This window comes from Hakea prostrata, chromosome 1 (assembly GCF_041222555.1).
Source record: "Hakea prostrata isolate BN-2017 chromosome 1, UWA_Hpros_2, whole genome shotgun sequence".
NCBI classification, from domain to species: Eukaryota; Viridiplantae; Streptophyta; class Magnoliopsida; order Proteales; family Proteaceae; genus Hakea; species Hakea prostrata.
The window spans coordinates 24,679,742-24,703,811 of NC_142600.1; the positions used below are offsets into that span (position 1 = coordinate 24,679,742).

The following is a 24,070-nucleotide window of genomic DNA, read 5'->3' on the forward strand; positions in this document are numbered from 1 at the left end:
CCATTCATACATCATTGAACCTCAGTTGGAAACAAAACTGCATGCAACATCACTCCTGCACTTGTGAGGTAAGCAAGCTTAGGGCTGCAACTGGGCCGGGCTTAGCCAGGCTTTTGCAATCCCAAGCCCAGCCCTATATGGTATAATTTGAGCCCATTCTCGCCCTGGCCCTAGTTCAGGGTCAATGATTATTGTCCCTGACCCTAAGCGGGCCAAGCCAAGCCCATTCCCACCCTAATTGGCCCTAATTGGGCCGGGTCGGGATGGGTTGGCCCTAATTGGCCCTAATTAGCCCTGATTGGCCCTGTCCCTGGCCCTAGTTGATCCTGACCTTGATTGGCCCTGTCCCTGGCCCTAATTGGCCCAGGCCCTAATTGGCCTTGTCCCTAGCTTTAAATGGCCATATCTTTGGTCGTAAATATCAAATGTAAAACCGGTAGTAATTAAAATACATATTAAAGTAATTAAATTCTTAAATTCCAAACTCAGTTCTGGAAAATAAAATAGTAAAGATGTCAACAAATAATCCAAAACTTATATTCAATATGTATTTAACTATTTATACCCATTTAGATTTTAGAGAAATAGAGAAATCCAAATTTTTAGGGTTTTTTAATTTGCTATTCGATGAAAATTATGGTTATTATATGTAAGCTCGAAGGGAAAAAGAAAAAGATTTATCTCAATTCTCAATTAATTTCTAACTTCTAAGACAATGGTCAAACTTCATTCCAAATTTCCAATTTGTCTTTGCTCCAAGTTTCTCTCTCTCTCTCTCTCTCTCTCTCTCTCTCTCTCTCTCTCTCTCTCTCTCTCTCTCTCTCTCTTATTCTATTTTTTCCTTTGGTTTTTCTTCAGCAGCAAAGAGTTAAAATTATTCATGAAATAGAATAAGTAGAGAGAAGAATTGTAATTAAATTTAGGCATATTTGAAAGTCAAGTCAATTATAGAGAATGTCACACAAACTCTTTTTGTAAACTTAGAAACATCAGAGATTCAGAATTCAAAAGGAATCTGATAAATGAAAATTTTATCTTCAAAGTCAAGAACTTAAGCCTTAGGTAGGTATGTTTTCATTCACAAATGTTCAATAAATTGATATCTTTATTCAATACAAAAAAATTCATATTCAAAACCTTGTTAACAAGTAAATCAACGATAATTTAGTATTCAACAAAAAAAAAATGTATTTTTTTCATAGTTAAAGAAAATGATGTTTTAGTTACAAACATAGCTATATGTTTTTAATAAAAAAATTTTGAAATATCACATTAGATTTGTTAGATATTCATGATGAGAAGTTGGGGTATAGATTTGTTAGATATTAATTATTTATGTAATAGTTTTTATTATTTATGTAATAGTTTTTATTATTTATAATATATTATCTCGCCTTAGTCAAAAAACAAAATCAATATTTTATTGAACTAAAAATGACTTTGTTGGAAAAATAAAAATTACCTTAAAAATAATATGAAAAGTGAATTTATAGTCTAATATGATCAAAGTGACTAAATGTCAAAATGAAGACTCATATCAATATTAGTATGAAGATCAGGGTAAAAATCTAATACTGTAGTACATGATCATCGTCAAATTAATATTAAGATTAGAGCCAAAATCAAATAGATGCATATTACATTGGTAATGAGGTTATAATTTATTATTATTATTATTTTTTTTTGTACAAAGGCGCTTTTTATATATGGGGATAGGGATATTACATATGCCGCCGGCAGGAGTTGAACCCATGACCTCTCCACTGAGAAGTGGGTTCCTAACCATCCTACTACTCCTCCATTGGCTAATTTATTTTTATTAATTTTCTACAAAACATGATCATGTTTCTAAAATTTGACACGTGTCAAGTATCCACCCATATGTATTACAATTAATTCCTCTCCATGTGGGTGGAGGGTCCAGAGTCTTTAGACTCAAATCAGGGTCAGGATCAGGGCTAATATCAGGGCCAAGATCAGGGCCAAAATCAGGGCCAAAATCAGGGCTTGGGTCAGGGCCAAAAATCAGGGACGGGCCGGGATGGGTTGGGCGGGCTAGAGAGTAATCCCAGGCCCGCCTTGGCCCTAGTTCAAGGCCAGAATATTTTTGCCCTAACCCGCCCTTAGGGCCACAAGCTTTAGCCCAAGCCCTATTCGGGCTTAGGGCGGGCTTAGGGCGGGTCAAGGCCGCCAGGGCCAAACTTGCACCCCTAAGCAAGCTGTGGTCCTGCGGGGTATAGATGCAAATAAGGTTTTTTAGTTTTACATTCTAAGGATTTAATATTTTATAAATCTACAAAATGAAACCCTAGCTCCACGCCTCCACCCGATCTCAAACCCCTTTTCGCAAGTAAAAATCAACAATTACGTTCTCCGGCTTTCGTTTTTCAGAGTCTAATAGAGAGAAGAGGAAATAAACTCTATCTGTTTTGCCATTAATCAATTAGACCCCAAGCAGAAACCTTATCGATTCTTACTTTTATTAAGTCGGATTTTCCGACTTCAAAGTTCAAAAGAAAACATGGATTTTCTCTCTTATTCTGAAAGAGAGAGGTCTGAAGCTTTCATCGATGTTTCAAAAATGATATCTAATCTACGAGAACAAATGAAACCTAGTGAGTTCAGCTTAGAAACGTTCCTCTTAACACAAGACATTTTTTCCCCTTCTCTTCTTTCTTTCAATCAAACAAAAACCCTATACCTTTTTACTCAGGACTTTTTCCAAGAATCAAATTCTCTTTGAATCCTGATCACCAAAATCGAACCTGACATAGAAGGATCAAGATTTCAAGGAGAATTTTCTAAAAATAACTAAGGTAATTCTATATATAAACACACCTCTTGAGAGAGAGAGTGTGTGTACTTTGAGCTTTATGTTTTTGCTCCAATCCAAAACTTGTCAAGAATTCCCCTTATAATCAAACTAAGATACCGATTTTTACGAGAGAAAGATAGAATAAGGTTTTGGTGGATAGACCAAGTGGAGCATAGTGTTTGTGTAGATTTGGCTGATGAGTTTCCCTGGAGGAAGACAAAGAATGAGATTAGGTTTCGTGATAGAATGGTTAGGGTTTAAAATAAAGGGTTTGGAATCGGTAGAGTCAGGGTTTCATTTTGTAAATCTATAAAATATCATACCTTTAAATGTAAAAATAAAAAAATTATATTTATATTTATACTCCTACAATGATTTACCACTGTTGGACCGTTTTCTTATATACTCGGACGAATCCTGACGGCTGGCTGCACGTTGCAGTAGCTGCAAGCCTGCAACAAATAAAAATCCGTCTGGCCATGGATTTTTATTTGCAGCAGCAAATGCCTGCTGCTGCCGATGGTCAAGATTTGACCAAATAAATCCAATAGTTGTAGTAAAACTTGCAAAGGTATATTGGTGAATATAGAAATTTATTTTTACATTTAAAGGTTTAAAATTTTTCAAATTTACAAAATTCAGTCCTTTGACTCCACTCGATCCCCGAATTTCCAAATCTATGCTCCCCTCGTCCACCTCCTCCTCATTCCACCACCACTACCTGCTGACCTTCGCTTGTTCCAACCAACCCTCTAATGAAAATAATGCTGGTTAGATAGAGAGTGCGAGAGATTTTCTAGTAAGATACTGCCTGATGTTTGCTCGAAAAAGCTTTTCATGGTGTTTCTATGTAATATCACTGGTTTTGCGCAATTGCGCCACTAGTATTGGGAGGCTAATGTAGGATTCAAGGTTGTCATTTGGAGTTCCACAAGGCTATAGATGTTCTTCTTGGCATCAAAGGATGTTTGAACAACAAAGGAAGTAAAGAAGAAGGGTAGAATAGAAGATGGATATTTACCTAGCGAAATAGTAGAAGCTGAATCCTGGGTATCAGAGGAGCTAGTGCGGATGGGTTGTTTCTACTTCTATGCGTTTCTTGGCGTATGGGTTTTTTTATTTGAGCTTCTGGGTTTGAGTTGGCGGTGAAACTCTTGGTAGTTGCAGAGGTATGAGAGGAGGTAAAGGAAAAAGGGTTGGAGAGTTCTGGTAAGGGTCATGATACCCCAATACATTGTGAAAGGAATGAGGAAGCAAGGGAAGTTGATTCCGATGCTGGTGAGACTTGTTCCTCTCTCTGCAACTCCATGGCTGCTCAAAAGTGCAAGTCTTGCCAGATTTAGTGTCTTCCCTTTCTTCCATAATTTGGTAGACCCAGAAACAAAACCACCACCATAATAACGAAAGAACGACTGAACTGTCTTTGAAGTGTCTAGCCTTGAACACTATTGTCTCTTAAGTTTCTAGTGTGTGTGGAGAGAGAGAGAGAGAGAGAGAGAGAGAGAGATGATACAGATACACTGGTGATGATCTCTCGTCCTCTCCATCTAAACAGTTTTGGAAATTTGGGGATTGGGTGGAGTCAAGGACTGAATTTTGTAAATTTGAAAAATTATAAAACCTTTAAATGTAAAAATAAATTTCTATATTCACCCATACACTCTTGCAAGTTTTATTACAACCGTTAGATTTATTTGGTCAAATCCTGACCATCGGCAGCAGCTGTCGCAAATAAAAATCCTCTGGCCATTAACAAATCACAAATTGAAAAGGCATTAAATATCTAAAGACGTAAGAAATAAAGTAAAATTTGATGATTAAATATAGAAGGATAATTACTATTGCCCTTGATATTATAGCTTAATTATTATTTTATCCTTTATATTTTTTAAAATTACTAATTCAACCTCCAACTTTGCCTAATTATTATTGTCCTCTTACTGTTAAACTCTGTTAGTTAAATGATGATATGACATATTTTATTTATTTAAAAATATCAAATTAACCCGATGATTTTATATTACTTACTTTACCTATAATTTACTTTCCTTAATGTTATCAATTTTCAGAAGTTTCTATTTCCAATAAATTTTTATTTATTTATTATCTAATTTGCTGTCAACAATTTTAGGAAGTTCCTACTACCAATAGGATACCTTTTTTTTTTTTAAATCCAAAATGATAAAAATACACTTATAAAATTATTTCATATGATTTTTTGTTGAATGAGAATAATATTATCTTTTGCTTTCTTAATTATAAAAGAGCAAAATAGACATTAAACATTCAACCGTAACGGTCGCTTAACACCGTTAGAACTAAGAGGAGCAACAGTATTTTCATAAAGAGTAGGGTTCTTTTAATAATTACACAATAATACAACGGGACAACAACAATTATCCCCATATAGAATGATTTGGAATTGAACATAAAATTATGTAAAGCAACAATACAAAGTATCAAAAATTTCAATTTTAAGTATGAAATTTTTTACTTCCTTTCCCTTCAATTTCTCTTGCAACCAAACAATAAGGAAAGACATCAAAATAAATTGTGTATTGAGTAGAGGTCTGAATGGGTCGTGTTAAATCGGGTCTTCCCTAAACCCATGCTTAATCCTAGTACCCTAAATCAAACTCTAACTCATTCCAATTCTGTTAGGATTTTCCTTAACCTATGCCAATCTTAATTGTTGGGTTAGGTCAACTTTAAATGATCATATTCCTCGCCATGAGTTGTTTTCCTCTTGGTCCTTCCTCATTATCCACTTCGTGTGCTATGCTTAAAAATTACTAATAAGGATGAGAAAGGCATTAAATTCAATCAAATAGTTGCTGATATCTTAGATCAACGTGCAGATGTCATGACAAAGGATTACCGAGTCCATGATTTTTCATGCTCAGATCCAAGCTCATAGTCGTAGATGGACAATTTTGATTGTAAAGGATAATGATCAGAGTTTTGCTCAAACGTGATCTTCAGAGACATATTATCAGAATCCCACTCAAACTCAAAGAGGCACAACACTATAACGTGCAGTCCATCTTAATTGTGTAACCCTAGTTTTAATCTCTCTTTCTTTTCTTCTATTATTCATACTCTTATCTCTTGTAATGCCAAAACTATAAATAAATCCGGTCTGGCTCAAACATAGCTCATGACCAATACACTTTTTCCCTTACAACAATATTACTGAATCAGAGAGAGCTTAGTGTAAGCTCCTGCAATCCCAAATTGCCTATTCTCCAAGAAGCTTTTAAATGGAACCATCAATACCCAACTCTGATCATGCAACAAACCAATACCCTTTCAAGAGCAGCTAATTTCCCCATCTAGACTCTCGTGATTTTGCAGAGTGTTGTGTTGTCTGAGTTTGCCTAATATAGGATTTGTTACATACAGTGATCGATGAGCAGTCGAGAAGGGATATGATCGAAGACAGATGGCCAAAAATTATTATAATATTACCATCAATCAGGTCCAGAATAGGGTAAGCAGTGGTGGTTATTGCAATGGTGAGGTTCATGCATCAAATCTGTGCATGGGATTATTTTGACGATGGGTCTCGCCCTCAAACATCTGTAGAGATCACCTGTTCATTGTATTTATTTTTTTTTTTGGTAGAATCACCTGCTCATTGTTATCAGTCTTGTAAGTCTGAGCATTAATAATCACGTTATCAATAGTGAGAGTCTAAGATTCAGAAGGCCTCACTTTTGACAGGCATAATCTCCTTCAACAATAGCTAACCCTTTAAAGATACCAAGAATGAAACACGGTGGTGGATACAGTGGTGGGGGTGGCAGCATTGGTGGTGGATATGGTGGCCTGGTGGGTGACGTGATGGCGCTGGTGATTGTGGTGGTTATGGTGACGATGTATCTTGTTATTAAAAAGGAAGCAGTGCCTCTGATGGCAACTAGGAGTAATTAGAATTAGGCTTTTCAAATCATGTTTAGGGTTTGGCAAGGGTTTGCTATTTGTCATTTTGTCTTATGGTCTATTATTTTTTTTGGCCAAATCTTATGGTCTGTTAGTAGTTGTGATATGATGTCTTATGTGAAAAAACAAAAATGATATGATGTTTTTTTAGTTGTCTTACAAAGAAGCAGAGAAAAACAATAAATAAAACTTTTACATGAGTCCCCTTCATTTCTAGAATCCTTCCGCACTTGATATTGTTATCAAACTTTATAGGTTGGACCGTTAAAATCTAAATTAAACTTTTAATATAACCATATTACCTCCAAATGGGATAAATGATCCATAATGCCCATGCCTAAAATTTCTATTCAAACTACAAATGTGAAACAATCATGCAAACAAAGATCCCAAACTCAACCCTAATTATGAGCATATTGAGATCAACACCTAAAAGAAACACAATTGGCCGTGTAAATGTAAATGCAAACTATTTAAACTAAGTGTTTTATTTTGGATTCTTTTTTTTTAAATATAAGTATCATATTTTATTTATTTATAATCGAAAAAAATGTGCACACACATGAACCAAAATACTCAACTCAGCAACATCAGTTGCCCCAAATACACCCAAACTCATTAGCTCATTTATCAAGAAATAAAGCAAAACAAGAACAATCCAATAGCCCTTGCAGCTAGGGCCATTAGCCTCAACCAAACTGAACCTAGGAAGTTGCGCTTATTTTGGATTTGATAAAACACACAATACTAACTAATAAGATTTCATTTAGGTCATCATAGGATTCCACCATATCCCTATGATGCTAATATCCACAACGGCCAGGTACACTCATAGTAGAGGTTATTTATTCGTCCTTGGTGTAAGGAAATTGTCTGATCATCTTGTTTATTCATAGAGATGGTCAGGAAGTCGTGGGCTAAGAAGGACTTCCAATGGGAATTTCTTTGGCATTGTTAAACCAGTGCCCTCTGCAGTCATATCCACAGGTTGATTAGAGGGTGTTTGCAAATTAAATCCATGAAGCAAGCGGGCAAGCACCATCTTGAGGGTTTGTTGGGAAAATGTGATTCCTGGGCAAATTCTCCTTCCTGACCCGAATGGAATCAACTCAAAGTTTTTTCCATTTACATCAACATCAACATGGCATGTTAGAAATCGCTCGGGTTGAAACTCCAAAGGGTTTGACCATATTTGTGGGTCTCGTTGTATCTTCCAAGCATTCACTAACACACATGTTCCTTTTGGAACTCTGAAGCCACCTAAAAAGCAGTCTTCCATGGCTTCTTGAGGAACTAACATTGGTCCTGGAGGGTACAAACGAAGTGTTTCCTTGATTATTGCATGGAGATACACAAACTTCTCAATGTCTTTCACTTCAACATTGTTATCCTTCCCAACATGATAGTCTATTTCATCTTGAGCTTTTCTTAAGATTTTTTGGTGGTTCAACAACAAAGAAAGACTCCATGAAAGGGATACAGCAATGGTGTCCACGGCAGCTGCAATTACATTCTGCAAAACAGATGCCAATTTATTTCTTTGGTATGAATATGTGAGGATCTTTTCTTTCTTTTTTTTTTTTTTTTTTTTTTTTGGGGGGGGGGGGAGGGGAGGGGTGTTGCTAAAGATACTTAGCGAAGATCTCTTTTACTAGTTTCCCATACAAGTTGTAATTATATTCCTTTTTCTTTATTTTCTGGATAGGTTGCACCGCTTTGGCAAAATAAATCATGCTAGGATTTTGAACATAATGAATCTTGAAAAGCTATCATTGCTTCTAACATCCCTTGTAAATTTTTGAGACTTATTTGGGAAGAGTTGAACATGCATTTGAAATAAATCAAAGCCAACACTATAATTTAAGGCCACCCCGAGCATGTCCTTCTACCGGGATACCCAAGATACTCGATAAAGTAATCACACTTCTCAAAACCCTGGCCCTAACTACCTTAACACAACCTTGACCGAGATCCTACAAGGTTGGGCTTGACCTTGACCTTTGGCTCTAATACTGACCCAACTTTGACCCTAATTAGGGCAACCATGTGCTGGCCCAGACCCTACCTCAGGGATCAAATTTTGAGCCAAACCTTGCTAAGGCTCAAGGTAAGCCCGCAGATTAGGTTCAGGCTGTTAGGACCAAACCTACTCCCCTAGTGGATTCCATGTGAGAGCCACTTTTCCACTTCAATAATGAACTTAAGCAAGTTTGGATCATGTCCTTGTACAAGGACGTCCAAGACACTAGAAACCTATCACATAGAATCAACTCTCAATGGATTCTGGTGAACTCTAAGTAGTTGGTTTCGTAGCGCCTTAGGCATTCTTGTGATGTGGGACACTCTTATCATTAGTTGTTTCAATTATTAGTGCTAGAAAACGAGAAATCTACATACCAGCACAGTTGCCTTCACTACTGCATCACGATCATGGCCGTATAATTGAGAATCTTCTTCCAGAATTGAAAGCAGCACATCTATGAAATCTTGCTCATCACCACTTTTAGCTTCGTTGGAAAGTCTCTTCCTTTGATGCTCTTGGAGCCAGCTCTCAGTAAGCACATCCAACTCCTTCGCAAATTTCTTCGTCGCTTTTTGTTTTCCATCCAAATCCAACCATGATAGGTAGCTGGGAAGCACATCTGATGCTACCGAGACACCTAAAAATCTAAAAAAGCTTCAATGGTAGTTCGGATCCTCTGGACCTCTTCATTGTCCTCAGCATGGAGAATACTAAAATATTGTTTCCCCACGACCACCTTGAGAATAATATTCATTGTCAGTCCTTGAAACAGTCTATTCATCTCAACCTTGATTTGGTTCTTGCCGTTGCTCACCCAAAGCCCATATAGATCCTTAATACAACTGTTGACATTTGCATATATAATGTTCTTAATGGACTCAACCCGGCGGTTTGAGAGGAGCTCGACAACCACCCACTTGCGTACTTCACGCCAATAAGGCCCATAGGGTGCAAAAGTGATCATTGCATAATTATAGGACAACTGATTGATTGAGGCACTTCTTGGACGACCTGAAAGAGCCTTATCGTTTGTGGTGAAGACCTCTTTGGCCAACTCCCAATTGCTGATGACAAGTGTTCGATGGACACCGAATCGGACTGTGAGGGCTGGCCCATGCTTGTCAGCCATGGCTGCAAGTGTTCTAAAGAGAACCCGAGGGCCTGTTAACTGAAGGAGGTGACCGATTATAGGCCAAGCCCCTGGTGGCTCCGGTGCCTCTCTAGCCTTACTCTTATAATTAAGAAAGGTACCTTTTGTGATCCATAGGCTGTAGAAGAGAGCAAGGGTTAATAAACCACCGATGATGGCTTGGATTTGGATTGCTAGTTCCATTGGTGGTTTAGTACTTCGAAATGACAAGAGAAAGGAGCAGGAAGCATCCTTTTATATCTCGCAATTCAGCTGTGTCTGTAGGACTTTATGGTCAATTACTGAATTGATTAATTTACAGCACTAATCTAAGGTTTGTTTTTTTTTTTATTTTTTTATTTATTTATTTTTTTCCGTAAACCAACAAATCTAAGCGTTAAGCTCAAGTTTCATTAGGATCAGCATGACAGATTTGGTGGGCATTGGTGAATTCGGTTACAAACACCATCAGTTGATCTTACGTTCACTTTGTTCTTTTTTAGTAAGCAACGGATTTGTTTACCTTTTAATTAAGCTTAACCTAACTGTTGGCTCCCTACTTATTTCTTGTGGTGTAGGTGCCTTGGTGGGCATTATTGCTTTAGTGATACAGGAAAATCATGATCGAACCGGGTCCATCCTCAATTCAATCATTGACTCCGATCGAGAACAGCCCGACCATGTTGGGTTTGAAGGAACCGGATTAAACGATAGCATGATAAGGAGAGAACCTCGCACGTCCGGAAGGCAAGCATGAACCCATGAAATTTGGGATGAATAACAAATCAAGAGGCGGTTATTATCGCTCATGGAAGTTGGCGATCGTGCAGGACATGGTAACTGCCGTGCACTTAGAGTAAGAGATCGTGTGAATAAGGGAAGTCACCCACTACTCCGTAAAGGAAGATTAACTGTAAAGATCTAACGACCACCAAGATAAGGCACGAACGAATCTAACGGTCGGGATTGGAAGGTAGAAACTATATAAACCCTAACCTACGTACAAAGAAGGTAACTAAATCGTATTCAAATTTTTGCTCTGCAACTAGCTAGAGCTTTGTGATAAGTTCCTTAACTGACTTAGCCTTTGGAGGTGGCCTCCCAACCCCCACGGTCGGGCCACGTCTAACCTTGTTTTGCAGGTCATTCATCAGTGATCCAAGGGCTGAGCAGATTTTGGACGCATCATTTGGCGCCGTCTATGGGAAACGCTACAAAAAGTCATGGTTACCAAATCAGCAGTGGTGGCGGCTCAAAGAGAACTGAGCATTTGCCCTCTAGAGGGAAATGATCCAGAAGATATTCCAGAAGGAAGTCGTGCTCGAGAGGTTTGTGACGATGGAGGATTAGGTGGTAACGAAAGCTTGAACTCTCCAAATCCTCTTCAACCACAATTGGATCAAATGCAGCTTCAGTTTCTGGAGATGAACCAGACGCTTTATACGTTGGTCAGGCAAGTGGTGGCTCCTCAGGCTCCTAATCAAGAGGAGGCTAGAAGACGTGCAGGAGAAGCAGAGATGCTTATACCTCCGGCACGAGGGCATTCCCAGCAAGGAGATAAACAACCAGACGAAGGCCAAAATTATGGACAGGACATTCAAAGGAACCCCCAAGGTTGGTCCAGGGAGTTAAGAACCGGAGAACTGCCCAGAAGGGACGGTCGGAGTGATCGGACGCAAGCCAGCTGAACCGGAACAGTAACAAGGTTCGGTAGAGGAGTTCGCACTCACTCACCAACTTCTTGATGCTCGGGACGAGAAAGCATTAAGACCGATGGTGGAAGATATGTGCACATTGGTCGAGAGCTTGCTGATATAAATCAGAGGTTGGGACAACTTTCCTGAGGAAAGATGACCGATGACATTTATTCGGTCATCAAAAAGACTCCGTTTGTTGAAGCTATAGCCGGATTCAAATTTGCTCTTAACTTCCGGCTCCCAACTTTTTCTTCGTTTGACGGTTTAAGAGATCCCATTACCCATATCAGTTACTACCAGCAAACTATGGCAGTAGCGGGCAATTCTGATGAAATTCTTTGTAGGGTGTTCGGTTCTTCCCTGATCGGGATGGCTCAAAAGTGGTTCTCAAATCTTCCATCAGGAAGAATTGTCGATTTTGAGGAGTTAGCCCGAAAGTTTATTGGTCGTTTCCAAAGTGAAATCCAAATCAAGAAGACGGAGGAAACATTATTCACAATCAAGCAAGGGAAGAATGAATCAATTCAAGAATACCTGAAAAGATTTAACAAAGTCACTATGGAGATCAAGAATTTGGATGAACAGGTAGCCAAAACTGCTCTCTTCACCGGGCTCACAAACCGAAGGCTACTGGAGTTATTACTTCAAGACATGCCTGCCACTTATTCCGAATTGGTGCAAAGGTGTCAAAAGCAGGAAGAAGTGAGTGAAATCCTTGACGCACGTCAAGGGGAAGTAAAGGCCTCAAATAAAGAGCAAAAAGCACCTAAAAGGAATCAGAGACCGAAACAGTCCAACTATGATCGGGCTAGGAAACCACGTTCGGTTTGGAGGCAGTGCTCTCCCAATCAAAGTGAGTTTACACCGTTGAATGCTCCACGGTTGGAAATTTTGATGCAAATCAAGAATCAAGACATTTTAAAGTGGCCACCAAAGATGATAGGCAAACCAGGAGAGAGGAACATGGAGAAGTATTTCCGTTTTCACAAAGATTACGGGCATTACACCAATGAATGTAGACACCTAAAAGCTAATATTGAGAGATTGGTATCTCAGGGACACCGTCCAGCTTTGTCAAAGGGAGATAGGTTGAACCGAGAATAGCTGTCGAAAAAAGGGACCGTTCGGGAAGCAGAGACCGCTGAGGTTCCCAAGTCAAAAAAGGGAAAGGAAGTGATCAGTGCTAGTCGATCTCCTATTCTTACCATATTTGGAGGACCCAAGCCTAAGTGCCTTAGAAAGCTGAATGTTAAGTCTAAGTTTGTTGGGACTGGAGAGACACAAAAATGGAAAAGGCTGAACAATGAAAGTTCTATTACTTTTGATGAAGAAGACAAGAGGGGTGTGTGTACACCTCATGATGAGGCGATCGTGATCAAAGTAGAGATCGGACACCGAGAGGTTCACAGAGTACTTGTCGATACAGGGTCATCGGTAGATCTTTTGTCTTACGAAGCCTATCAAAAATTGAAGGTCAAGGAAGATTTAATGAAGCCGTCATCCATGCATTTGTATGGATTCGTTGGTTCATCAACTATAGCCAAAGGATCGGTTCAATTGGACCTTTTAGTGGGAAATTTCCCCAAGGAAACCACAATTCCGGTAAATTTCCTAGTTGTTCGGGAGCTTGCGGCTTACAACGTCATCCTCAACAAGCTATCCCTGACAATGCTAGGTGCGGTAGTCTCAACGAAGCATATGAAGATCAAATTCCCAATTGATAAAGGAATTGGTCAAGTAACTTCTGATAAAAAAATCTCCCGACAATGCTATATAGCATATCTCAAGGATAAAGATTGTGAAATCCAGCCCTATCCTAACTCTGACCCCGACCCGGATCCATTGATGTTTGTAGGTCCGATGACCCGGAGTGGTGGAAGAAGAGACTATGGGCCCTCGTAGTTGAAGATTTGGTGTATGACTCAAAGCCTATGGATATTGACAGTGATGCCCCTTACTTGGATACACTGTCAGTGTTCAGTGAGAAACTGCACCTAGAAGAGGGGAAGCTTAGTTGAAGTACTTGATGTACTTCTGATCTTTTTTCGAAGGTATTTCTCTAATCTAGACTTGTTGATTGACTTGTAGGAGAAAACCCAACTCAATTTGGATCAGTCTGGCCTTCCAAATCCCTATTTGAAGTTGTTGTCATGGCTTGGTAGACTGACCCAGTCAACCAGTTAGTCGACCAACAGATTATTAAATATGAAAATTCCATTTTTCTTGATTATTTTAAGCCTACTTATTGGTACCTCGTGAATATACCCTAATCATTTGGACTCCAGAGAACGAGGAGTGAGCTTCCCAAAGCAATTTCTTGGAGTTTGTGAAGAATATTTGTCTCAATCATTGCATTCCACCTCCATTTGCTTCCTCAAGGTATGATTTCTCTCTCTCATCCACTATTCTACTCATTCCTCTCCTCTTTCTTGCTGTTGAGACCATGACTAAAGTGCTGCAACCTTGCAAACACTTAGTCATGTGTTTCCCCTTTCATTTCCATTAGTTTCCTTCCATTCTTACTATGCTATGCTTCCATTTCAATCACTAGCATTGCATTTCCATGATTTTCTTCATTCCAACTTGTTTCTTTGATCTAAACTGATGTGTATATGTATGCTAGGTCTGATTTGTTGTTGGTTTATGATTCTAATCTACTTCTTATCATTCCCTTAGCTAATTCCCCATTGTTCCTTGCCATTGCAACAAATTCCATTCCAATTCTTGATGTTTAGCATATAGAACATAGGGTTTCAACTTGGGTATTCCTAATTGGACCATTAGATTATGATAATACTTGCTAGGTAGTGTTCTTATACTGTTCCTAACAATTCCTCCAAGTTTATCGATCCGAGCCCCGAAAGCTAGGTTTCGGACCAAAAATCACTATTCAGCCCGTCACTGTTCATCTTGGTCGACTGAGTCAGTTGATCAGTCAGTCAACCAGTTGAGAACATAAATCTTGTACTTGCTCGCTTTGCTCCGTTTGAACTCCGATTTGATTGTTTCCTTCTCTAATGCTGCTCATATGTTGTCTAGGGTACAAGCACTGATTTGGGGACTATTCTAAGTGATACTTGGTATTATTTTCGATTCGATTAAGGTAAGGACGGTTATTGTCATAATTACATGATTTATGTGAATCTTGCCACTATGTTGGAAATGTGGTAGATTTACATTCTTTGAAATATTTTAGACATCTTGTGACTGTTGTATACACTTCATAACATTAGTACCATGTTATATATCATTTTGGATTACCATGCTTACTTAATTTGATAATGACATATGTGATCAATCGTGTTACATTGTATCTCTTTTTATATGATGAAATGTCAATCATGTATGATATGATGGAATTGAGCATGTGATTGATTAAGTATGATTTGGGATTGGGGAATGTCCTTCCGACATTTCTGTCCTTGGACATCGGAGGGAATAGTATGGGATGTTCTCCGAAGGTGCCCATCGACACTTTCCCAAATTATTGGATGACATACATAGGACTTGTCTAGATGTGTTGGCTAGGATGTCCTTGTCGTATCAGACCCGAATCGGAAGGGCATTGAGACCAAACGACCCATGGTAGTAGTGTGATTTGATGGGCGCTCAAGACCGGTGAGTTATATCCGTGAGAGGACATAAATCACATTGCGGATACCCGAAAGGGGCCATTTATTAGTAGGGTTTCAAATAGCTAGACTTGGGCTCACGGGCGCTTGAGACCAGTGAGTCATATCCGTGAGAGGACGTGAGAGCTTCCGTCTACTATTTTTTGATGACCAATAGGATTGATGAGTCCGGTGAGTAATATCCGTGACTCTAGTGTGAAGGATACTGGAAAGGATCCCGAGATGGGAGGAATGGACGTATCTGGATCTAACATTATATGACTGAGTAGATGACTTGCATTGGGCTAGGCTTTACCGTGACATGCGCCAATACTTAGACCAAATGGAGGTGTGAGAGAGCGGTGACTTAAACCCCAGCCATGGATTTGTCCTGAGGGATGCAGGACCCAATTCCCACCGGCTTGAGTGATTGAACCCAAAGAAGTATGGTGCTATGACTTAAAGCATGTCTACCAGAGAGACTAGCATATGTAGAGTTAGAATCATATTTGCATTGTCTGTCTCATATCATTTCGCATCATGTTATGTTTTGTATCATATGACTTGTGTATTATGGAATAACTGCCTTGCTGAGTTCTTTTGAACTCATTCCTTTCTATGCAATTGTTTTGTTAGATTTCTCTGCAGGTACCGAAGAAGCTGATGGCTCATACCTCGAGACGGACCAGGACCCCACATACTACTCTGAAGGTCCTAGCCACTATGAAGGTTATGGTGAAGATACTGAGGGTGGTTACCCTCCATACCAAGATTAGCCCAACCTTGGTGTGGGAAAGGCCCTGCTTAGTTTTCTTTGTGTACACCTATGAGGATATATTGGATAAAACCGAGGAGACCTTAGCTTAGCCCTTTATACCGTCATTTTTGGAACCTGGATTTGTAACTTTAACTTTCATTGATATACTCCTTTAAATTTTTGGATTTGTAACTTAACTTTGATTGACTACTTTCCGCTGCCACTGAGGGAGTGACTTCCGCTCACTCCCTCTCTTTTTGGATTATATATACATTTGGTATCTTTTATTCCGCGCTCTGATTATCTTGCTTTTATCTTGTTCATGGTTCTTTTATTATATGCTTTTACCTTGATTATTATCGTTCATGATTGTGTTATCGCGTATGTGGGAGGCATGGTTACTCGATACTTGATCCTTGGGACTGTGGATCACATACTAGGTATGCCTGGTAGGGTACCAGCTAGGTGGATGTGACAAAGATGGTCCAAAAAAGGCCACAGTATTGCCGATTGAAATACGCGATGAGCGGATCGAGGATGAGATGCAGAGGCCTGAACCAGTGGAGAAGCTGGAACTAATCCAGTTGGATCCTGAGGATGAAAAAAGAACAACTCATATCGGGTCCAAACAATCAAAGGAGTTTAAAGAAGAATTGAACAAATTTCTCCAGGAAAATAGAGATATATTTGCATGGTCAGTTGAGGACATGCCGGGGATGGATCGAAAGGTGGCAGAACACAAGCTTTGGATAGATTCGAAAGCCAAACCAGTGGTTCAAAGGAGGAGAAACTTCTCAATGGAAAAGCACGAAGCTATTAGGGGCGAGGTTGAGAAGTTAAAAAATTCAGGGTTCATCAAACTCATTGAATGCCTGACTTGGCTAGCCAATGTGGTAATGGTCAAGAAGTTGAATGGAAAATGGAGGATGTGCACCGACTACACAAACCTTAACAAAGCTTGCCCGAAGGACTGCTATCCTTTACCCCGAATTGATCTTTTAATCGATGCCATGGCCGGATATGAAACATTGAGTTTCATGAATGTCTATTTGGGGTATAACCAGATCCTGATGAGTCAGAAAGATGAAAAGTTTATAGCTTTCATGACCGATCGTGAAAGTTTCTATTATAAAGTTATGCCATTCGGCTTGAAGAATGCAGGAGCTACCTACCAAAGGGCAGTGAATAAGATTTCCAAAGATCTGATCGGGAAAATTATGGAGGCTTATGTCGATGATATGCTAGTGAAAAGCATAGTACGGTCGGAGCATATTGCTAACCTTACATTGGTATTTTCGGTACTACGCAAATACCAAATGAATCTGAATCTAGAAAAATGTGCTTTTGGTGTATCCTCGGGAAAATTCTTGGGATTCATGGTTTCTCAAAGGGGGATAGAGGCTAATCCCGCCAAAATACAAGCTTTGATCAACATGGAGCCTCCAAAGACCGTTCGGGATGTACAGGCTTAATAGAAAGAGTTGCAGCTTTAAACTGCTTTATATCACAGTCGGGAGACAAATGCCTGCCATTTTTCAAAGCCTTGAAGGATTTGAAAGGAAACAAAGAAGCACAATGGATTGACGAATGCCAAAAGGCGTTCAAAAACTTGAAGGACATGCTCGGGAGACCACCTCTCTTATACCGACCAAAGAAAGGTGAAACTTTGCAAGTTTACTTAGCAACATCTCATTCCGCCATAAGTGCGGTGCTCGTTCGGGAGAAGGAAAGAAAACAATGGCCAATTTATTATATCAGCCATGTACTCCTAGATGCAGAAACAAGATACTCAAAAATTGAGAAGCAGGCGCTAGCACTCATGGTGGCGGCCAGAAAGTTAAGGCCTTATTTCCAAGCACATCCAATAGAGGTATTAACCACTTTTCCTTTGAAAAAAGTTCTTTATAAGCCTGATTTGTCTGAAAGAACGGTTGCATGGTCAGTTGAGCTTGGTGAATTTCAAGTAAACTTCAAACCTCGTACGGCAATAAAGGCCCAAGCATTGGCAGATTTTGTAGTTGAAACCACAACTCCATTGGAGGAAGAAACCGAAACAAGTATCCTGACCATATGGGAAGTTTATGTGGATGGTTCGAGTAATAAACATGGAGCTGGAGCGAGAATTCTACTCAAAAGTCCGGTAGGCTTTATAATTAGCTATGCCTTGAGGTTTGTGTTCGAAGCAAGCAACAATGAAGCAGAATACGAAGCCTTTATAGCAGGACTTCGTTTGGCTAAAGCTTTGGCAATCGCTGAAGTAACTATTTTCAGTGACTCCCAACTTATTGTCAATCAAGTGCAAGGAGAGTACGGTACCAAGGAGCCTCGGTTGCAAAAATATCAAGAGATCGTACAGGCATTACAAAAGGAATTCAAAGATCTAAAAGTATGTCAAATCCCGAGGAAGGAGAACACAATGGCGGACGAACTCTCAAGATTAGCTAACGCCAAAGAAAAGACACTTGAACCATCAGTTTACATTGAAGAACTGGCCTTCCCGAGCAATCAAGAGCAAGAGGTTTTCGTATATCGAAACCGAACGATGCTGGATGGACCCGATCATGGAGTATATTAGGGACGACAAGTTGCCTGAAGATGAAAAAAGAGGCCAGGATGATTTGAGTGCCAGCATCAAGATTCACGATGCAGAATGGAAGATTGTATCAAAGATCTTATTTTGGACCACTGCTCAGATGCTTGGGACCTAAGGGATAAAAAATCGCATTAGCAAGGGTTCATGAAGGAATTTGTGGGGCACATATGGGCGGTCGGGCCTTGGCACACAAAATCCTGAGGGTCGGGTTATACTGGCCAAAAATTCAAGAGGCCGCGATGGAATATGTTCGTCGTTGCAACAACTGCCAAATTCATGCAACAATGTCAAAAAAGCCTATAGAGATCCTGACATCAATTCTGAACCCCATCCCTTTTGCGATGTGGGGAATTGATATTATGGGAAAATTCACTAAAGCATCTGACGGTCGGGAATATCTCATAATGGCAATCGACTATTTCACCAAGTGGGTAGAAGCAAACCCTCTGGAAACGATCACTGAGAAGAGGGTGGAAAAGTTTGTGTTGGAGTCTATTATTCATAGGTTCGGGATCCCAAAAATCCTTGTCACCGATCACGGAACACAATTTGACAATCCACAATTCAAGCAATTCTGCAACACATACTTGATCGAGCACCGAATGTCATCAGTGGCATATCCTCAGAGCAATGGCCAAGTGGAGGTAACGAACCGAACATTGTTAGATGGAATGAAGAAAAGGCTTGAATCTGAAAAAGCTCTGTGGGCCGAGGAATTACCGAATGTTCTTTGGGCTTATCGAACCATGGTTCAAATAACTATCAGAGAAACTCCATTCAAATTAGCATATGGATCTGAAGCGTTGGCTCCAGTCGAGATAATGGCAAGAACTTTTTGAGAAAGAGAATTTGAAGAGAAGGCGAGTGAACAGGGATTTCTAGAAAGCCTGGACAAGAGTTGTTGCCCGAACTCAACACTACCAGCGAAGGATAGCATCCCATTATAACTCCCGAGTAAAACATTGACAATTTCGATCGGGGGATTTAGTTCTAAGGAACACTCTGGCATCAAACCCGCGTCACCAAAAGAAGATGGATCCCTCGTGGGAAGGTCCATACATGATAGTTAAGCCGGTCGGTTCGGGAGCATACAAGTTAAAGCATATAGCAATTGAACGCAAACTTGATCGGTCATGGAATGCAAGACATTTGAAGAAATATTATCCTTAGTGATTCAACATTTTCAATTTTGATGTAAAAAAGTTACAGTTATTCAATGCAATTTCTAATTTCAAACACCAAATCTTTTGATTGGGGGCAGTATATCAGTATATGAATGGTGTTTGTTTTAAATCAAAAGGTTTCGGTTGAAAGGCTGAATGAGACCTTCGAACGCTTAGAAAAAATTCTAAGGAATTTTATAGGTAAAAGGCTTCGGTTGAAAAACCGAATGGGACCTTCGAATGCCTAGAAAAAATTCTAAGGAATTTTATAGGTAAAAGGCTTCGGTTGAAAGGCCGAATGGGACCTTCGAACGCCTAGAAAGGAATTTTAAAGGTAAAAGGCTTTGGTTGAAAAGCCGAATGGGACCTTCGAACGCCTAAAAAAAATTCTAAGGAATTTTATAGGTAAAAGCTTCGGTTGAAAAACGAAATGAGACCGAACGCCTAGAAAAAATTCTAAGGAATTTTAAAGGTAAAAGGCTTCGGTTGAAAGGCCGAATGAGACCTTCAAATGCCTAGAAAAAACTCTTAAGTAATTTTATAGGTAAAAGGCTTTGGTTGAAAGGCTGAATGAGACCTTCGAACGCCTAGAAAAAATTCTAAGGAATTTTATAGGTAAAAGGCTTCGGTTGAAAAGACGAATGCGACATTCAAATGCCTAGGAAAATTCTAAGGAGTTTTAAAGGTAAAAAGGCTTCGGTTAATAGGATCTCTCAACAGCTACAAAACACTTATCACATTCGGGCAGTAGCATGATGACCGAATAAAAAGTTCTTTAACAATTCTTTTTATATATACATAGAAAGGCCAAAAAGGGGCCAACCTTTACAAAGTTAAAGATGCTTCTATATCTCAATCACGGGATGCAAAGACAAATGTCATCAAGCTTAGCTTCTTCGGTCGGTATGAGACGCTTCTGTATCACAAGATGCAAAGACGAATGTCATCAAGATTAGCTTCTTCGGTCGGTATGAGACACTTTTGTACTTCAGTCACAGGATGCTTCGTTTGGGCAAAAGTGTCTCCATATCTCGAAGAACAACAAACTAAGAGTTCGGTAAGCTCCCACCTACTAAAGGTAAGAAGAACGAAGAACGGAGGAACGATGAACTCTAGGTTTTATCCCTGCCCTTCGTCCTGCACATGAACCTCATCCTCGGGGATTGCGAAGAATTCCGTAAGCTCCCGCCTACTAAAGGTAAGAAGAATGAAGAACGTGAGGAACGACGAACTCTAGGCCTCGTCCTCTATAGCCCTTTCAACCGAAGTGGAAGCCCGATCCTTAGCAACATTGATGGCATTGATGGCCCCACCCCCCTGGAGACAAGGAGGAGACCGAAAGCGTGGATCGGGACAAGTGGTCCACCAAGTCTTCCCCCAATTTGGTTTTTTTTTCAAAAACTTCGAGATGACAATGTTTCTAATGAGGAGCCGTGTCAAAATTGAGATCTCTAAGTTTTTGGCGCCATTGCCGGGGACTATTAGATTAATATCAATATCAATTACTGTTAGTTTTAATTTGAATTCTTTTATTTTTATTTTTATTCTTTTCTATTATTTTATTTTATTTGTAGTTGTGAATTGGAGTTCTTTCAGGTCCTACTGATTTTGCATGAGAAGGAGAGGAAACAATAATTTACTTCCTTTTGATCCTGAAATTGAAGCAACTTGTTGAAGGAACTCAAAAGCAAAGAAAGATAGAACAAATTCATCTTCCACTTCTGGAGCAATGGATCTTGATAATAATCAACCACCTCTTGAAGTTGAAGCACCAAGGCGCAAGACTTTAGGAGAGTATGTTGCACCAACTGTGAGAGATAATAGGACGGCTATAAGGCGTCCACCTGTAGCAGCTAACAATTTTGAAATCAAGCCTACTATCATTACAATGGTGCAAAATAATCAATTTTCTGGATTGCCTAGTGAAGACCCAAATCTTCACATTGATGGGTTCTTGGACATTTGCGACACATTCAAGAACAATGGCATTACTGATGATGCCATAAGATTGAGATTGTTCCCTTTCTCATTAAAGGACAACGCTAAGAGTTGGTTGCATTCTCTACAACCAAGATCCATCACTACTTGGGATCAAATGGCTCAAAAATTTTGGTAAAATTCTTTCCACCATCTAAGACTACTAGTTTATTAACGGATATTTCTATTTTTTTGCAATATGATTCGGAAATACTATTTGAGGCATGGGAAAGATTCAAGGACTTGCTAAGGAAATGTCCACACCACAGAATAGAGCAATGGAGGCAAGTTCATACATTTTATGATGGTCTATCTAATTCCACAAGAACATTAGTAGATGTTGCAGCAGGAGGATCAATCATGAACAAGGATCCAATAGAAATTTTTGATCTTTTGGATGTTATGGCCTCAAATGCATATCAAAGGCCAAGGGATAGAGTTGCCCCAATAAGAGTTTTGTAGAGGAATGAAATTGATCCCATGACAGCCATGGCCGTCCAACTTGAAGCATTAACAAAGCAAGTAGGGATGTTAGCAACTCAAGGCACCAAACCTCCAGCTGTGATATGCAACTATTGTGAGGGAACACTTTATAGCAATGAATGTCAAATGGCTAATCCTTTTGAACAAAATCAGTTAGAGCAAGCAAAATATGTGGGGAACTTTAATTGACAGAGCAATCCATGTTCCAACACATACAATCCAGGGTGGAGAAACCATCCAAATTTTGGATGGAAAAACAATCAAGATACTAAAAGATAACCTGAAAATCAACAAGCTCAATCATTTCAGAAGAAAGTTCCATGGGAAGATGCTATTGAGAAAATGGCTACAGTTTCTTCAAAATTTATGCAGAAGCAAGAGACCACCAATTAGAATCTTTTTGCATCCATTAAAAATTTGGAAGTACAAATGGGGCAACTCGCCCATGATATGAATCAAAGGCAAAAAGGATCATTGCCTAGTAATATTAAGACAAATCCTAGAGAGTATGCACATGCTATTGAGCTTCGAAGTGGAAAAGTATTAGAGGAACCTTTCAAGAAAATCGCAGTAACTGAACCCTCTTCCGAGGTGGTTCATGATGAGCAAAAAGATGCAGAGGAATACATTAAGGAGGAAGAGAAGCCAAAATCCAAATTGTTTCCAGACAATCCACCACCTTATAATCCACCTATTCCATATCCTCAACGGTTCAGGAAGCAGAAACTAGATAAGCAATTTTCTAAATTTCTTGATGTATTTAAAAAATTGCATATTAATATTCCTTTTGCAGATGCTTTGGAACAAATGCCTAGTTATGTCAAGTTTATGAAAGACATTCTTGCTAACAAGAGAAAACTTGAAGATTATGAGACTGTCGCATTGACAGAGGAATGCAATGCTATTCTGCAGCTGAAGCTTCCACCTAAGCTAAAAGATCCAGGGAGTTTTACAATACCATGCACTATAGGAAATTCTCATTTTGATATGGCTTTATGTGATATTGGTGCTAGTATTAATTTAATGCCTCTATCTATTTCAGGAAACTAGGTCTTGGAGAAGCTAAACCTACCATAGTGTCACTTCAAATGGCGGATAGGTCGATTAAATATCCGAGGGGAATCATTGAAGACGTCTTGGTTAAAGTGGATAAGTTTATATTTCCAGCAGATTTCTTAGTATTGGATATAAAAGAAGACCAAGACATACCCATTATTCTTGGTAGGACATTCTTGGCAACTTGGGAGGACCCTGATTGATCTTCAAACAGGTGAATTTACTATGAGAGTACAAGATGAAAAGATCACATTCAATGTATTCAAGGCCATCAAGTTTCCAAATGAATCAAATAACTGCTTCAGAATTGATTCTATTGAGAGGTGTACAAAGGAGGTATTTCAAATAAGCTATCCAGTTGAGGCTTGTTTGATAGGTGTGAAAAATGCAGAAAATAAAGGAATTTTCGAATGTGAGATGTAGTTAGAAGCTTTATCACCTATATCTGTTGACAAATCTCCTATTGAGGACCATGGCTAGTAACTTAATCACTCCTTTGGAAGTGGCTTCGACCCCCATAAGTCACTCTTATCTTTGACCTAAAGTTGGGGGTAGTTCGGCTGCGAACTATGATGCAAGCGCTGTTTGGGAGGCAACCCAAAGTTTTTCTTTACTACTTCTTTGATTTTTCAATTTCAATTGTTATTTTTTTTAGATTCGATGTTTTTTTGTTTCTTTTTCCATAATTTGTTGGCGGATTTGGACTACATCACTCTTAAAGCTATGAATCAAGGGAGTCTCCTTCACCTTACTTCACATCTTGTTACATTTCTTTCCCATTGCATGCATTTAATATTTTCATTTTTTCGTTGCATTGAGGACAA

General features: G+C 39.2%; 2 protein-coding genes, 1 non-coding gene and 1 pseudogene across 3 annotated transcripts; 2 read left to right on the forward strand and 2 right to left on the reverse strand.

Moving 5' to 3' along the window:
- Positions 1-7,643: 7,643 nt before the first annotated feature.
- On the reverse strand, positions 7,644-10,113 carry LOC149028426 (strychnine-10-hydroxylase-like; annotated as a pseudogene).
- An 11,346-nt stretch (positions 10,114-21,459) lies between these two features.
- On the forward strand, positions 21,460-21,846 carry LOC149028427 (uncharacterized). The gene has a single exon (XM_089153029.1). It carries the CDS (start codon positions 21,460-21,462, stop codon positions 21,844-21,846), a length of 387 nt encoding a protein of 128 aa, XP_089009155.1.
- A 26-nt stretch (positions 21,847-21,872) lies between these two features.
- LOC149028428 (small nucleolar RNA R71) lies at positions 21,873-21,979 on the reverse strand. Its single transcript, XR_016171297.1, has one exon. It is a non-coding gene; the product is annotated as a small nucleolar RNA R71 (small nucleolar RNA).
- Positions 21,980-22,619: 640 nt separating this feature from the next.
- Positions 22,620-23,240, forward strand: LOC149028429 (uncharacterized). Its single transcript, XM_089153118.1, has one exon. The coding sequence runs from the start codon at positions 22,620-22,622 to the stop codon at positions 23,238-23,240; it is 621 nt and encodes a 206-aa protein (XP_089009244.1).
- Positions 23,241-24,070: the final 830 nt, after the last annotated feature.